General features: G+C 36.4%; 1 protein-coding gene and 1 pseudogene across 1 annotated transcript; both read right to left on the reverse strand.

The window, feature by feature from the left end:
* Positions 1-6,327: 6,327 nt before the first annotated feature.
* Positions 6,328-9,415, reverse strand: LOC147938563 (UDP-glycosyltransferase 76E6 pseudogene; annotated as a pseudogene).
* A 3,504-nt stretch (positions 9,416-12,919) lies between these two features.
* On the reverse strand, positions 12,920-15,336 carry LOC147938564 (uncharacterized). The gene is made up of 5 exons (XM_087465676.1): positions 14,828-15,336; positions 14,534-14,698; positions 14,266-14,413; positions 13,676-14,199; positions 12,920-13,223 (listed from the first exon to the last, which is right to left on the reverse strand). Exons 1-5 carry the CDS (start codon positions 15,334-15,336, stop codon positions 12,920-12,922), a joined length of 1,650 nt encoding a protein of 549 aa, XP_087321802.1.
* Between the last annotated feature and the right edge of the window lie 3,035 nt (positions 15,337-18,371).

Raw genomic sequence — 18,371 nt, forward strand, 5'->3', positions numbered from 1 at the left:
ATATGCCTATATAAATTGAGCTCACCAATCGTTTTTTGTCACTCACAAAAACACAAAGCAACACAAAAAAAAAACGAGATCATAGAGATTTATAATAATGTTAGGAAGTTACAATTATAGTATTTTCTGAGAGTAGATGTACAAGAGGATCGATGAGGTGACGGGAAATTTTATAGAAGAGTTCAGAGCCGGGATGGAGCAGTTCATGCAATTTGCAAATAGCCAGCCTTTTGCACAAGAAAACGGGGGTAAGTTTTTTTGCCCTTGTAGTAGGTGCAAAAACGGGAAGCATTTTCTAGGGACTAGAATTTGGAATCACCTTTTTAGTTATGGGTTTATGCCATATTATTATGTTTGGTATAAGCATGGGGAAGAAATTAATATAGATATAGGAACGAGTACTGTTGATCTGACATTTATAAGTGGGAGTGAGGAAGTGGGTAATGAAGTAGAAGATAGATATGTGGATATGGTGAATGATGCATTTCCTTCTAATGTGGGTTTTGATGATAACTATCAATGGGATGGGGGTTATCAGAGTGTAGAAGAACCAGTATTTAACCATTCAAAAAAATTCTATGACTTGCTAGAAAGTGCAAAAAGTCCAATATATGATGGTTGTCGTGAAGGTCAGTCACAATTATCTTTAGCTGCTAGATTTATGCAAAATAAAGCGGATTATAATATGAGTGAAAAGTTAGTGGATTTAGTATGTGAAATGTTGAGTGATTATTTACCAGAAGAAAACCAGGCTACGGGTTCTCATTACGAGACAGAGAAATTGATGTGCAATTTAGGACTCCCATATCATACAATTGATATTGGTATAAACAATTGTATGTTATTCTGGAAATATGATAAAAAGGAAGAAAAATGTTTGTTTTGTGATGCACCAAGATGGAAGCCTAAGAATAACGGACGCAGAACCAAAGTACCATATAGTTGTATGTGGTACTTACCTATTGGTGATAGACTGAAGAGAATGTATCAGAGTCAGAAAACTGCAGCAGCAATGCGATGGCATGCTGAGCACCAAGCAAAGGTGGGAAAAATGAGTCATCCGTCTTATGCAGCGGTGTGGAAGTATTTTCAAGAACAAAATCCTCAATTTGCTGAAGAACTCCATAACGTGTATTTGGGATTGTGTACTGATGGGTTCAATCCATTTGGGATGTCTCGTCACCATTCATTATGGCCAGTGATATTGACGCCATATAATCTACCCCCTGGTATGTGCATGGATGCTGAGTACTTGTTTCTTACAATTCTGAATTCTGGTCCAAACCATCCGCGAGATAGTCTTGATGTCTTTCTCCAACCTCTTATTGATGAGTTAAAAGAGTTGTGGTCTACTGGAGTCGATGCATACGATGTGTCCTTGGGCCAAAATTTCAACCTAAAAGCAGTGCTGATGTGGACGATAAGCGACTTTCCGGCGTATGGCATGTTATCTAGATGGACAACACATGGTAAATTTTCTTGTCCGTTTGCATGGATGATATAAAGTCCTTTTATCTACCTAACGGAAGGAAGACATGTTGGTTTGATTGTCATCAGAGATTTTTTCCTCCTGATCATCCTCTATGGAGAAATAAAAAAGACTTCCTGAAGCGAAAAGACGCTACAAGAGAGTATCCACCAGAATTATGAGCGGTTGAATTCTGTAAATCCACCAAGAACCAAAGACGTCGGTGGGAATGGTCATGAAAGGAAGATGCATGGATATGGAAAGCACCATAAGTGGCACAAGGAAAGCATTTTATGGTCGCTACCGTACTGGAAGGACTTTAATCTCCGGCATAATATTGATGTGATGCATACAGAGAAGAATTTTTTGGACAACATCATGTACACTCTTATGCGTGTGAAAGAAAAATCAAAAGATTCGTCATGTCAAGGTTGGATATAGCAAAGTTCTGTTCTCGGCCACACTTACATCTTGATAGTAGGGGTAAATCACCTTTCCTGCCCTATACATTGACAGACGAAGCCAAAACAAGCTTATTGGAATGTGTGAAATACTCGGTTAAATTCCCAGATGGCTATTCAGCAGACTTAGCTAGTTGTGTTGATATGGAAAATGGAGAGTTTTCAGACATGAAGAGCCATTACTGCCATGTTTTCATGGAGCGGTTACTTCCATTTATCTTTGCAGATCTCCTTGACCGGAATGTCCATCTTGCGTTATCAGGTATATTAATTAATTATTTAAAGTTCTATATATATATATGAAGTGAGTAAAGGTTTCTCCGAAATTAATATGATGAAGTTTGAATAAATATAATATTGTAGGGGTTGGAGCATTTTTGCGGGACTTATGCTCGAGAACTTTGCAAACAAGTCGACTTCAAATTCTAAAACAGAACATTTTTTTAATCCTTTGCAATTTGGAAAAAATATTTCCACCATCCTTTTTTGATGTCATGGAGCACCTGCCTATACATCTTCCCTACGAAGCTGAACTGGGAGGCCCTGTCCAATATAGGTGGATGTATCCTTTTGAAAGGTTTTTCAAAAAATTGAAAGGAAAAGCAAAGAACAAAAGATATGTGGCAGGATCAATTGTTGAATCATATATCAATGACGAGATTGCTTATTTCTCTGAGCACTACTTTGCTGCGAACATACAAACAAAATCAAGGTGAGAAATTAAGAGTAAATATTTTTAAAGTGATATTTAATTTAATAGTCATAATAATTACTTTTTAATTTTATGGTCAGATTAACAAGATTTGATGAAGGTGAAGCGTCTGAATATCATGTCCGTGGAGTACCCTCTATATTTACTCAAGTTGGCCGTCCCAGTGGAGAAATGAATGAAATATGGCTTTCAGGTGATAACTATCATTGCGCAAACACATATGTTTTACGGAATTGTGACTATTTTCAACCAATTGAGAGGTATATAATTAGTTATATGTCACAAATTAGTTACATTTTAAGATATCTAATTCCACCATATTTTCTCATATACATTTGTGGTGATCTGGTCTTTCTATATTTAGTATGTTTGAGGATTATATTTCGGCAAAATATCCAGGACTTACCGAGAAAGAACTCTCCGCGAAAAGAGCTGACGAATATCATTCTTGGGTTAAAGAATATGTATGTTAAACCATTTTTTGTGATATACATATTGTACTTATTGTTATTATTTAACATAACGGAACTTATATATATGCATGTTAGTTATTGGAACGCCTCAAATCCATTTCTTACTTGGGTTCAAGAGATTGTGCATGGACCTTTGAACAATGCTAAAACATGGCCAATGTATTTTACAAGAGGTTATTTGTTTTATACAAAGAATCACGGTGTTGGACGAAAGACATGTCACTATGGGGTCTCTGTTAAAGGTGAAAATTATGCGAAAGCATCTGATGCTGCAGATTTCTACGGGACATTAACTGATATCATAGAACTTGAGTATGAGGGGATGCTTGGGTTGAAGATCACACTATTAAAGCGCAAGTGGTATGACCTTGTTATTGGTAGAGGCACTCACATAAGTAATGGTGGCGTTGTAGACGTTTTTTCATCCAGAAAGTACAATAAATACAAACCATTTATTCTAGGTATGTATATAATTGTCCACATTAAGTATATATTGTCACTATCACCTTCATATATAATATGTGTAACCTTTCCACGTTGATTGCAAAACAGCATCTCAAGCCCATCAAGTTTTTTGTATTTCGTACCCATACATAAAGAAACCAAAGCATTTGTGGCTCAATGTTCTAAAAGTAAATTCGAGGGGAAATATTTCTGGAGAACCTACTTCTTTGCAAACAGAAACTGATGATGCTGTATTGATGACTATCGAGCCAAAAACACTCGGGGTCGAGCCAACACCACTCTGGATCGAGCCAAAACCACTCGGGGTTGAGCCAACAGCACTCTGGGTCGAGCCAACACCACTCTGGGTCGAGTCAATACCACTCTGGGTCGAGCCAACACCCCTCCACTCGACCCAGCTCGACCGACGCACTCCCAGGACTAACGACACTCGACTTGGACAACCCGATTCCCGAACCGACGCTCTATCTTGTTGTTTTAAGTTTTAGGGATGTTTTTACTATAAATACATTTTGTTAAGTCTTGGCTTGAGACATCTTTTATCTCGTTTTTGTTATTTTTCCTTAAGGTTTTACCTAGCCACCAAAAACGTTCTCAGACTTTGTATTCCGATATCTTTGAGTTTATTCAGTTTTTGCATTTGATTTCTTCTACAAAGTTTTTCTTCCCATTTTTATCTATCTAATGATGCTTGATTCAATGTTTTCTGAGTTTGTCTCCTTGATGTTGATTTCTGGATCTGAGTAGTGTTAGAGTTCTTGAGGATGTGATAGATTAGGTGGAGTATCTTAGGATGTAGGGTGTTTAAGCTTTGATTTGTATGATTCTCTTCTGGACTAGAGTTAGAAATACTAGTTTCTCTCTGATCAACTGAAACTAGGTCTTAGACATTTCTGCATCCAAAAGGTGTTTAATGAAATGTCTGACCAACTAGTGCCAGAGACTTACATTCCTAGCCTAAGAGATTAGTTGTCTAGAATGTTCGTTGACGTGAATGAACTTGTTTGTCATGCCTGCTTGATCATGTTTCTCTAGCGAGAGCTAGGTTTGGAAGTGGTTGAGTCTGAGTAGCTTTTGTCAAGAGATTGGATTAGCTAAGTCAGTGATGTTCATTGTTTAGGGATAGTTTACTTGTGGCATGTTAAACACTCTGTAGACTAGGATACCCCACCAACATCAATTACTCCCATCCTTAGGACTTCTATCTTTTGATTGATATTGCATTCATGAAACCGTTTTTCATCTTGCTATTTAATTCTTGCTTAGATTCGATTTCATTTTTACTCACGCTTACTTCTTATCATACATTTTCGTTTCTAGTTTTGTAGCTCATTTCCGTTTTGCATTCTGATCATTCTAGGATTGTTAGACAAACACTCTTTTTGAATTGGCTTGACTTGTGATTTTTTTATTGCATATTGATTGCTAGCAACATACCATTTGGATTGACACCTTAAGTAGTACAACTACATAATTTGGTGTTGTTTCATAAGTCTGTGCAAAGTTTTGTTCTCCCTCTCTGTGATTAATTTCAGAGTTCTAAGGTTTTATAGTCTGATTCTCCATTCTACTGTTTTGTTCTTTGATGAAAGCTTGGATCGGTTTGTGCTATGTTTTGTTCTTTATTAATGTTATGCTTTGTTCTTTGATCCGTTTCTGTTATGTTATGTTCTTTGATGAAAGCTTGGATCGATTTGTGTTATGTTCTGTTTTTATCATTGTTATGCTTTGTTCTTTGATCCGTTTCTGTTCTGTTAAGTTCTTTGATGAAAGCTTGGATCGGTTTGTATTATGTTCTGTTTCAATTTTCTACGCTTTTTTCATCAATTTGATTTGTTCTACTGTTTTTGTTGAGGGTTAATGGAGATCTAAAGAAGAAGAAGAAGAGGACAACAAAAAGAAGAAGACATCAGATGGTAACCCTTCGCTGAGCCTGAGACCAAAATCGCCTGTATGGTACACGGTAAATAGATAAAGCTTGAAGGAACATGGTACAGAAGCTATTGTATATTATACAAAGCAAGTGAATATGTGTTGAGTGAATGGCAAAACAGAATTAGTGAAGACTTTGAGTTCTTCTTATTTCATTTGCAGGCTGCATATTTTTTGCTCAATAAGAACTCCAATAAAAGTTTTACCATTGGAGAGAGATAATTTTAATTAAACTTATTAAGGTTCTTATATTAAAAAGTACAAAATTTATTGTTAAAAAATTATAACATCCTCAAAATAACAACCTTCCATTGGAGAAGGTCTTATGCTTTTGAGTATTGAGTTCCATCCACACTGACTCCAGAAACCTCCCACTGCAAGGTGTCCAAGTACTTCTATATGCAGTGCCCGTTTCACTATGTATCCTCTTTGGGAGATCATCTTATTGACTTCATCTGGAAATGAGTCTATCATGTTATTGCCAATGATGTAACCTCCTCGGATAACCCATAAAAAAAGTTGGTTGCTATATTACACAACCCCCAAGCCATCTCCAACACTTCCTTGTTTTCAATTTGAACTACGGTTCCCACGCTTATGTGTATGACTGACCTTGGTTTCTGCTGGTTCAGCCACTCAATGCAGCCCGTGTCCTCTTCAAATAAACAAGAAGTTGGGGAAGCTGTCATGTGAAAAGGACCTATAGGGTACATCAGAATTCCATCTTTTTGTTCCAGCCATGACAGAGACGAGCTCTCAAGACAGCTTACAGTGTTGATTATAGCAGCGGAAGCTGTTTTTGTGTTGGCTACTTCCCTACAGAACTCGAATAATCGATCTAAAGGCCCCAACCATGAAGTTAGTATGTCTTTCTATCGTAATGGATACAAATCTTCTGCCACTTGTTCTTGTAATGCATGGATACAAAACTCCTTCCGCTATGCTCTCAAGTATTGAGTTCCATCCACAGTGGCTCCATAAGCCTCCCGCTGCAGGATGTCCAAGTACTTTAATCTGCGGTGCCCATTTCACAATGTATCCTAATCTTTCTGAGACCATCGTATTGACTTCCTCTAGTATTGACTCGGAGCCATGTCTGATGACACATAAGAAAGGTTGGTTACTATCACATAACCCCCAAGCCATCTCCGAAAGTTCTTTAGTTCCCATGTCAATTATGCTTCCCAAGCTTATGTATATCACTGACCTTGGTTTCTGCTTGTTTAGCCATTCGATGCACCTCTTGTCCTCGTCAAGTAAACTAGAAAATGGGGAAGCTGGCATGTGAAGAGGACCTATAGGATACATCGGAATTCCAATGTTTTGTTCCAGCCATGACAAATCCGAGCTCTCTAGACAGCTCACAGTGTTGATGATAGCAGCAGAAGCTGTTCTTTTTCTGGCTACTTCCCTACAGAACTTGAAGAATCGATCTATAGGCCCAAATCCTGAAGCAAGTAGGTCTTTGTATCGTAATGGATACAAATTTTCCACCACTTGTTCTTGCATTTCATGATCTACAAAGTAAAAAATAAAAATCCAAGGTTAAGTGAAAGGAGTGATTTCAGAATGGGTTATTTTAAGCTGGGAAGGTTGAACTCCTTAGTTGCAGCTCCACAAAAGTACATGTAATCGTCGTAGATGATACATGCAATATCATTGTCTTGTTGCAGCAACAACCGAGCTATACAATCCGTGAAGCTTACCTCACTGGTTTTGTTGACCTTTATGAGCAACTCCATTTGTCCTAGTTTGTCAGACTCTGGTAAGCTTTCATTTATGGTGACAAAATGAAAACTAGGGAAGTGTTGAGAAGAAGAGCTTACTTGATTGAAGTGTCCCTCAAAAACTGTAATTGAGAAGCCCTTGGAGTATAGGGCTTTCCCAAGTTGCATTTAAAACGATCCGACTTTTTTCTTTTTGAACAATTCTTGGGTTAACTCCTAAGGTGAACCCCTTTGTTCACTTCTCATTATTTTAGAGGGGGTTAATGGTTCTATGATTTTAATGGATTCAATCGTTGATTTTAAAATACTTATCAAAATGATGTGTTATTGGTTCTATGATTTACAAATACTTGTTAAAACCCCATGTTATTCATTTTATGATTTGTTTTTAGATTTCAAAATCCACATTATGTTTTAAATGGATTTGTATGGATTTGAAAGTGTAAAATAGAAGGATTCAAATCCAAGGATAAAACATGTTATTTTAAAATCCATGTATTTTGATTTCTAGAATTTACAATTTCATATGGATTTAGAAATCACCCATCCAATAACATCCCAGTCAATGAAAATCTGACATGTCATAATGAATTTAAGAACTTAATCATTCACCTTCTTATAAAATAAGGAAACAAAATCAGTAAAATTAAAAACTTAAACCGCTTATTTATAAACCTAAACCGATATGTAATTTCATTCTAATTGTAAAATCTAAACCCTAACCATCTCATTTGTAAACCCAAACCGACATATAATTTCATTCTAATTGTAAAATCTAAACCCTAACCAGATCATTTTGTAAACTCAAGCCGACATATAATTTTATTCTAATTATAAAATCTAAACCCTAGCCATCTCATTTGTAAACCCAAACCGACATATAATTTCATTTTAATTGTAAAATCTAAACCCTGACCACTTCATTTGTAAACCCAACCGACATATAGTTTTGTTTTAATTGTAAAATCTAAACCCTAACCACTTTATTTGTAAACCCAAACCGACATATAATTTTGTTTGAATTGTAAAATCTAAACCCTAATAACCTTATTTGTAAACCCAAACCGATACATCATTTTATTCTAATTGTAAAATCTAAACCAAGCCAATATTTAACTTTCCTTAAAAAAATTATACAGAATTTGTTTCCTTAATCTGTTTTGCTTTTGAATTTAATTTTGATTTATTCTTTTAAATAAAGTAATGTATAGAAGATTCTGATTGGTTGAAAAGGAAGAAGTGAACAAGAAGGTTCACCCTAGGAGTGAACCTAAGTATTTTCTTTTTAATACCATAATTAACTAGTGATCTCATACTCAATAACATCCTAACCCCAATCAATTCAACAGCGGAATTAAATAACAACATTAAACGAGAAATACTTCAGTTAATCCAATAACTAATAAACCAATAACAGATTATCCAATAAAGTCAGTAAGCATTAAACCAGTAACCTAGCAAGATTCCAACGACTCAACTCTAGCAATATAACATAAGCCAGACAATAACCAAGTCGGGCCACTAGAACATCCTCCTCTTCATTGCCTTGATTCCATGATCATACTTTGCCTTTACGTGCACGAGAAACAACAATTGAGATGCGTGAGCATTATCACAAATACTCAGTGAGGCAATCCTTCCATCTACTAGGCTATATACACATAAGCAATTGAGATCTCCAATCAACAAACAACAAATAACACAATCAAACCAGGCAATAAACAAAGTTCAGCCGATGTTCAAGGTTGGTGTCGATCGACACTGACACCTGGCGAAGGTTGGTGTCGACAGACACCCTCCTGGTGTCGACCAAGACCTGCTCGACATCCCCCGAAAACCCTAGTTTGTGTCGACCGATACCTCCACAAGGTGTGAAATCAATACTTATTAGGTTTTTCGCGCCGTCCTCGCATTGGTGTCGACCGACACCCTCCTGATGTCAACCGACACTGATGCCAAGCATCCTTTTCCTTGAAGCTCCATGCTAGATCTCCTGTCCCAATCGCACCAACCCCAATCAAAGATCACACATGAGTCTCACCAGGCCACATGAAACACAAAATCACAAAATCACAAAATCACACAAAATCACAAAATTACAGCATCATTGGTGTTACATGACCTTGTGCTGGAATTGGAACTAACACTATCCTTCTCTTTTCTTCCCTTTTCTCCATTGCTTCACGTCTTTCTCTTTTTCTCTCTATCCTTTCATGTCGTGCAACGCGGACCATCTATATATAAGGTATCCAAATTATATTGACATTTAGAGCATCTATAACTCACCTCTATATTTGCCTCTAAACTCTATTTTATAGAAAAATCTACTCCAGTCCACCTCTATTCTATATCCACATCTAAAATAGAAGAAATTGTTATTTTTTTGTTCTATATATACAGAGGAACTTTATTTTTTCGTCTAATATAGTTGAACTTTTTTATTTGCAAAGTAATCCCTAACCTTTTAATTTTTCTTATATCTATGATTAAAATAGCTAAAATAAATACTTTAATGATTAACAATATTGAATAATTATTAATAATATTTTTTAAGTTATTAAATTTTATAAAAGTTACAAATTAACCTACTTCAACTTTTGTAAAACTTTTATCAAATTAAGCTGATATAGAGTACAATAAATCTCCAATAAATATGGATGAAATATTTATATTTCTTTACACAAAATGAGTTGTACATATGCCAATTTGTGGAACTACCTTTTTGTAATTTCACACTACTACACTCTACCTCATTTCTCATCTATCTCACATTCTTTTATTACGCAAATTAATAAAACTCATCCATTTTTCTAATTATAAATAATAAATGTACTAAAAATCTAATTAAGTTTTGAAAATATATTATTTTGCAATTTACAAAGAAACACTTATATATGTTAGACGTGAGAGCAATGTCTAGGCACCACCTTTGCATCCCCATCTTGGAAAAAATACTACCATAAATGTTGTTTTACTCTCTCCCTATCTCTTTCATCTCTAAATTATTAAATGGAAATGTTTAACACCAAAAATGCCATAAGAGGTCATTTTTTTTTTTCATAAGAGGTCATTTTTTGTCTTCACAGAACTGCATAAAGAATACTTGTATTTGATTTGAATGGTTTTTTATTGGCATAATAACCCAGGTAGTTTGTAAACTTTTCAAGATCAAGCTAGATCTATACAAAAATCAAAGCTTCATCTACTATGTCACGTGTTTATCAACTTTACTCTGTCTCAGTTTTTTTTTTTTTTTTTTGTCAACAGTGTCTCAGTTACGTGCTGGCTTTGCGAGTTTTGGTTACCCTGGTCCAGTTTCTTTGAATGTCTATATGAGATTTATACAAAGAAGTATCTTTCTGAAATAAATATTAGATTATCAGACTTGTGGACGCTAACTCTTGTGGTAGATGCGAAAGCGCGTACAATATGGTGATTTAATTATCTTGTTAGAAAGTAACCAGCAACGGACGAAAGTTCCTTCAAGTCTTCTTGGTCCGTCTCTTCTATCATTTAATTAGAGGTCCAAAAACAAAAATAATTGTCTTTTTCTTTCTTTTGTGATGCAACAATTCTATCTTGAGCAAACCACGTATTTGATTTTTAAATTTCGTTTGCTTACAAAGTAAACCAATTGTTTTGTAAACCAAAGTAGATTGATAACCCGTGCTGGCACTCATTGATAAAGTTTTTAAAATTTTATTTCTTATTTATTTAATTAGTTATATTATAATTTTTTGGTGTTAGTGTGTAATTGATGTAAATTATGATTAGAGTGATTCGATTGAAGTGTCCCTCAATAACCGTAATCGAGAAGCTTTTGGAGTAAAGGTGTCAAAGTAGAGAATTGCAATGAATGTTTTCGTATTGCTTATCAATTGTGAAGAGTATAATATATATAGGCTAGCAATTTTTTGAGCCTTAAGTAAAGAGATAATATCAAATCTAACAAATATTAGTAATCCTAATCCTCCTAATATTTGTGTATATAGTCTTTTATTACTCCCCTTCAAGATGGCGAGTGGATATCTCAAACTCCCATCTTGCCAAGTAGATATATGAATTGTGCCCGTCCTAGTGCTTTCGTCAAGAAGTCGGCCACTTGTTCTTTAGTGGAGATAGACACCAGAGTAAGCTCACCAGCCTGAAATGCATCACGGATAATATGACAGTCATTTTCTATGTGCTTTGTGCGTTCGTGAAAAACCGGATTCTTCAAAATCTTGATGGCTGATTCATTGTCGCAGTAAAAGGAAACAGGTTCCTTATGAACAATGTTAAAGACAGGAAGCAATTCCATGAGCCACTGAATCTCCGAGTAGGTGAAAGACATTGCTCTGTACTCAGATTCAGCAGAGGAACGAGAAACAGTCTTCTGTTTCTTAGTTTTCCAGGACACCGGAGAATCGCCCAAAAGAACAACATAGCCGGTGATAGAGCGCCTAGTGAGTGGACACGCCGAGTAAGCTGTGTCACAATAAGCATTGACATGAAGCTCCTTACCGGAACTGAGAAAAAAGCCCTGACCAAGAGTACCCTTAAGGTATTTGATAACACGAAGTGCAGCAATCCAATGGCGTGCACGTGGTTTAGCAAGACACTGAGCAAAGAGATGAACAGCGTAACTCAAGTCTGGACGAGTAACCGATAAATAAACAAGGCATCCTACTAAGCGGTGATAACGAGAGGGATTATCAAACAACGGACCATTGTCGCGAGCAAGATTATGATTTTGTTCCAACGGAGTATCATAAGGACAACAACCAGTCAGTCCACACTCAGTGACAATATCCAAGGAATATTTCCTTTGACAAACATAAATACCATCGTTATTGCGAGAGATTTCCAAGCCAAGAAAATATTTGAGTACACCGAGATCCTTCATAAGGAAACAGTCACTAAGATATGCCTTAAATTTCGAGATAAGAGCGGAATCATTACCACCAATAATCAAATCGTCGACATAAACGATAACGTAGATGCATGACGAACCACGATGATAAGAGAACAAAGAGTAATCCTTCTTGTTTTGAACAAAACCAAACTGGAGCAAAGAATCAGAGAGTTTGGCAAACCAACATCGCGGAGCCTGCTTGAGACCATAAAGAGATTTACGCAGACGACAAACTTTGTTCGTATCACTGGAAGTATACCCAGGAGGAAGTTTCATTTACACCTCTTCCTTGAGATCGCCATGAAGGAAGTCATTATGAACATCCATTTGGTATAATTCCCAGTCATTAGCAGCAGAACATTTGAGAAAGACACGCATAGTCCGAGCCTTCTTTTTGTCGATTCCCACAGATAACCAAACGTGATTTATGTCTTTCGATGGTGCCATCAGATTTGAGTTTAACTTCGAAAACCCATTTGCAATCAATGGCCTTTTTACCTGGAGGCCAATCAACAACATCCCACTTTCAAAGTTGTTCCAAAGCAGTAATCTCATCCTTGGAAGATAAGCGCCAATGCTCATGTTGCATAGCTTCCTTAAAAGTTCTCGGTTCTGTATATGCATCAACAACAGCCAAAAAAGCTTTCTGCAAAGCAGAGAATCTATCAAGAGTCATAAAAGCTGACAAAGGATAGAGACACTTACTTGAAGACTTAGTGACTGTAGGAGAAGCGCAGGGAGGAGGTTTATCATTGACAGCAACCGTGTTGGTGACATACGGTTCAAGTCAAACTGACGGACGTTTAACGCGGTGTCCACGACCAAGTGGTTCGTCTACGACAGCAGGTGGTGTCTGCGTTGCCGGGACAGTATCAATTAAAACCGGTGCCGGATCAGGCAATATTGGGGGTTGAGGTGGCAGCAGATCAAGAGAAGTAGACTCCCCCTCAAGAATAGCGTCCTCAGCAGGAGAAGTAGACGCCCCCTCAAGAATAGCGTCCACAGCAGGAACGTCAATGAAACACTGATCAGGAGAGATCACCGTAGTGTTTTCACGGCCCAAAGTGTCACTGTCAGAGAAGAGTGTGAGACTTCAAACGGAAACACATTTTCATAGAACTGAACATCTCGAGAAACAAAGACAGCATGTGTATTTAGATCAAGAACAAGCCATCCCTTTTTACCAAAAGGGTAACCAAGAAATACACAGCGAGAGCTCCGTTCTTCAAACTTATTACAAGCTTTAGGTGTCCGAGTTGCATAACAGAGACAACCAAAAATATAAAGAGTAGTGTAATCAGGAGGTCGTTGATATAAAATTTCATATGGAGACTTGCCATCAAGGAGCAGAGAAGGCGTCCGATTGATGAGAAAACACGCAGCCTGAATACTTTCTCCCCAATACTTGATAGGAAGATGTTATTGAAATAACAGAGCTCGTGCTATATTGAGTATATGTCTATGTTTCCTTTCCACCCTTCCATTTTGTTGTGGCGTATAAACGCAGGAAGTGTGATGAGTTATACCATGTTATGTGAAATACAAACGCAAAGGTAGGAACTCAGTGCCATTATCCGAATGAACCGTCTTAACCTGCTTCCCAAATTGACGTTCGACTCGTGAGACAAATTTTTTGAGCACAGTTGTGACTGCTGATTTTTCACGCAACAAATGTGTCCATACCGCACGAGAGAAGTCATCAACAATGGTGAGAAAATATGTAGAACCACAAGTAGATTTCGTTTTATATGGACCCCAAACATCACAATGAATCAAACTAAACAAATACTCAGCTTTATTAGAACTTTCAGAAAACGAGAAACGAGTCTGTTTTGCTCGACAACAAATATCACAAGTTGCTTCTAAATCACTAACACCAGTTGAAAAATTGCCAAAACCCGATAATAAAGTAAGAACTTTAGAAGAGGGATGTCCCATTCTCCTGTGCCACAAATCACGAGTATCTATCTTTCCAATCCAGCTTGCTTGAGGAATAACCGCACCAGTCAGATGATAAACCCCGTCCCGTGCTTCACCCGCACCAATCAAAGTCCTTGAAGTTTGGCCCTGAATCAAACAAAACTATTTGGTAAATATCATAGAGCTAGCAATGTCATCAAGTAAGTGAGAGACTGATATTAGAGTAATATGTAGATCAGGAGCATAGAACACGTTTCGGAGAATCATCTTTCCACCAAGGTTTAAGATGCCTCGACGTGTAGCCCACGTGAGACCATTATTCGGCAGTTTGATAGGACACACAGCAATAGAAGTAAGGTCACTGAGCGACGTAATGTCGCCAGTCATATGATGACTCGCACCAGAGTTGATGATCAAATCAAAACGAGGTCCATTGAGCCGGAGTTAGGGATGGGATGCCAGCAGGAGGTGTTGTTCTGACTTGATTAGCAATTGCTTGTGAACCACGTCCTTTGTCTCCCTGCGTGTTGAGTTCTTCCCATGGCCAGAACCAACACCAGTCCCTTTGTTTGAAGCCGTTTGATCAGGCCACCATTCGGGATAACCAACAAGTTTAAAGCATTTTTGTTTCTCATGACCAACATGCCTATAGTGAGTGCACAGAAGAGATTGTTTGGAAACAGAAACCGACAAGCCGATTGCTGTGCTTGGCATCTCCTCTTCCCTTGTCACTGTAAGATGACGTTCTTCTTATACAATTTGCGAGCACACTTGCCATATGTCCAGATCAGGTAAATGTGCTAGCAAATTCGAACGAGTAGTTCCAAATTTACGACCATCCAAACCCATCAAGAATTGATGGATACGAATCGCTTCTTGTTTCTTGTTAAACTGCACCATTGAAGTACAGCTTGACTTCTTACAGCAGCAGGAAAATCCTCTATCAAAAGCAGCAAGATCATCCCAAAGCATCTTTAACTTGCCGTAGTATTCCTCCACGGATTGTCCGTCTTGTTTAGTCTTTCGTATATCATCATGAAGTTGATGTTCACGAGTGCCATCGTTCACCGAGAATCTCGTTTTGATGTTCTCCCACATGACAGAAACATCATCAACAATAGAGATAGATGAATGCAGTTTTTCTTCTATACTAGCCATGATCCAGCCAATGATTAGGGAATTCGCCATATCCCATCGTTTTGCATCTTTGCTACCATCTTCAGGTCGTTTCAAGGTTCCATTGATGAAACCCAGTTTTCTCTTTGTACGGAAAGCGTTCATCATGAACTTCGACCATCGCTCATAATTTTCTCCATTCAACAACACTGCGGTTAAAATCTAACCGCTGTGTTCACCGGGTTGAATCAGGTAAGGTGAGATCAAGACAGGTTCTTTCTTTGTATCATCGCCTGACATGTTCGTCGAGGATTAGGAAAAATTTCTTTGTTTTTGGTTTGTTTTTTTGTTTTTTTTTCGAGAGCAAAACTTTTAGTAAAGGTCAAAGGTAGACTCTGATACCATGTCAAAGTAGAGAATTGCTCTGAATGTTTTCGTATTGCTTATCAATTGTGAAGAGTACAATATATATAGGCTAGCAATTGCTTGAGCCTTAAGTAAAGAGATAAGATCAAATCTAACAAATATTAGTAATCCTAATCCTCCTAATATTTGTGTATATCGTCTCTTATTAAAAGGGCTTTCCCAAGTTGCATCATTGGGTAACATGACCTTGTGCTGGAATTGGAATACACTATCCTTCTCTTGCCTTCCCTTTTCTCCATTGCTTAGCCTCTTTCTCTCTTGTCTCATCTCTCACTGAGGAACATATCTAAATAATTGAGCCAGATTATTAGTATAATCCCATTTGCATTGAAAATTTTCCGCAATCTTCCAAAAATTCCATATTATATAGTTAAGTCGTCCTCGTGTGGCAACTACTCGTTCTAAACCTTTCTACACGTTAAAGTGACATTAACTCCCAAGAATAACATTGTTGGTTGGTTTGTTTGGCTCACATAAGAGTTGGTGCCTTGGTGGTTTTTAGCCACATTAGGTACTGTTTTGAAGATTTAAATAATAATTAAGATGTCATGAGGCTTGACTTGTAGTACGTAGTATCCAAATATATAACAAAATTTTCTCAGAAGTGGTTCTCCAAACTTGGTGCAATTATTTCATCAAAGTCCAAAGAGTTGGTATACAAGTACAATATTTTTCCTTTAAAAGTAGCAACACGTATGGTTCTCCAATCTTGGTGCACTTATTCGATCAAAGGGTTGGTACACGATTTAAGTATTTCGACTGGTAAAAAAATAACGATGAACCAATAGTAAATTCAGTTATATAACGGTAAGTAAGTCATATTTTGACACAAATTATAAAATAACTAGAATAAGATACGTGCTAGATCACGGGCTGGTATGTTTATTGTATTTTTTGAAAATTTTAAATATATATATCATATATATTGTTATAAGTTTTAAATTGTTATTTTTATTATATATCATGAAAATATGTTTATGTATGTCGATTTGGTATAACTGATTATTACCTTGTTAATTTAATGGATATATCCAGATTTTTTTTATGTTATTCTGTATATTTTTATTTTATTAAATTTGTTAATATTGTGAAAATAATTAGGTATAAAAAAAATGATTTGGTTAGAAATTTGTTAAGATGTGCATCTGCTTATAAGAAAATGATGTATAGATATTTATAATATTATAAACAATATACTTTAAGTTGTGGTATTTATTAAAAAAAGTAGGGGATTGATGTTTAATTATACGGTAACCATTTTCACACATTAAATATTTTCACATATCCACAAACAAATAGTAAATCAGTGAATTAAAAGCTTTTTATAAATTTTTTCGTAAACTTAAAGATATTTTTTCGTATAAATGTAAAATTTTGTTTATAAAAAAGAGAAATACCTAGAATGGCACACATTTGAGTTTTTGTTCCAAAACTAGCACGCACGCTGGAATGTTCCAAAACTAGCATTAGTATATTATTATTATTTTATCTCAAAATTTAATATAAGCTTATGATTTTAATTGAAACAACAATATCCGACGTTGTTCTAATTTTCTCCGGTGAGTTCTAACAGCGGAGACAAACTCTTCAATCACCAATCATCCATCAGATCTAAGAATTCCCGAAGTTTCGATGTTGATGAATCTGTCCAGTTACAGATCGAGATCAACAACAATAGCCGTTCCAAGGCCATCAATGTATCTGGATCCGACGATGCTCATGTCCAAGGCAACAACGGTGATGCTCCTGTCCAAGGTCACAAGCTTCATAGATCTTTGACTTCATACAACTGCGAGTAAAGTGAAGAAGGCGTTAGAGATGAAGAAATGAAACAGAGACGGATGAGGAGGAGCAGAGTAAGAAATCTTTCACAGTTGGTCAAACTCCAGGTAAAGAAATCAAGTATTAAGATTTTCTAGGGATAGTGGTGAAGGTATAATTTTAATTGTTAGTTTATTTGATTTGAATGGTCGTTGATTTGTGTTTGTTGTGTGTGTGATAGCTAACTGTTTTTCAGCTAGCGAAACGGTGAAGACAAGGTCCTCATTGGTGATTTTCATAGAGGTGGTTTTGTTGGAATCTCAATTGCTCTCACTCTTCAAAATGCCTTACAACTCTGTAATTTATACAGAACCACTGCAATTGGACTTTTTGATGTTCTCTACTATTGTCATGAGAACTGTTTCAGTGACCTCCTTCAGAACAAAATTGCAGCTTGGATTAATGTTTTCTTCTTACATCATCTATTTCTCAATGATTACTCATTTATTTTTCCTCTTAATCTTGGTGCATCATGGTGATGTGCTCTTCGACTTGTACTTCGTCGGAGTTGGGTAGTAGTGTTGATGAGGCAGAGTACAGTGGGGGAAGATTTTCTGGTTTTGGTAATCACCATTTTTTAGATTTCTGATTTTTTTATGAATAGCTTCCTAAATTATAAGGATGTTTTGCTAAATATTATGAATTTTTTCATAAATCTAAAAAAATGAGTTTTTGAATTTTGAATTTATTTTTGCCATAATGTATCACATACTCTATTTTTAGTGAGAGATTTGATTTTTTTTTTGTGCATTTCTTGATATTTTATCTAGATATAGAAGAGTAATAATTTGATTTTGTGTCTTTATAAATATTTTATGAAGGCTATCCTGAAGTTTAATGTTTCCTTCATAAACATTATCTCATATTTCCAAAATTGAAATAAATGTGTTTCTAAATCTCTTTTTGATGTTTTGCCTCAATATGTAAAGATTACTCTATAAGTGAAGGGTAATGAT

Source organism: Camelina sativa, chromosome 9 (assembly GCF_030686135.1).
Source record: "Camelina sativa cultivar CO46 ecotype springtype chromosome 9, ASM3068613v1".
NCBI lineage: Eukaryota > Viridiplantae > Streptophyta > Magnoliopsida > Brassicales > Brassicaceae > Camelina > Camelina sativa.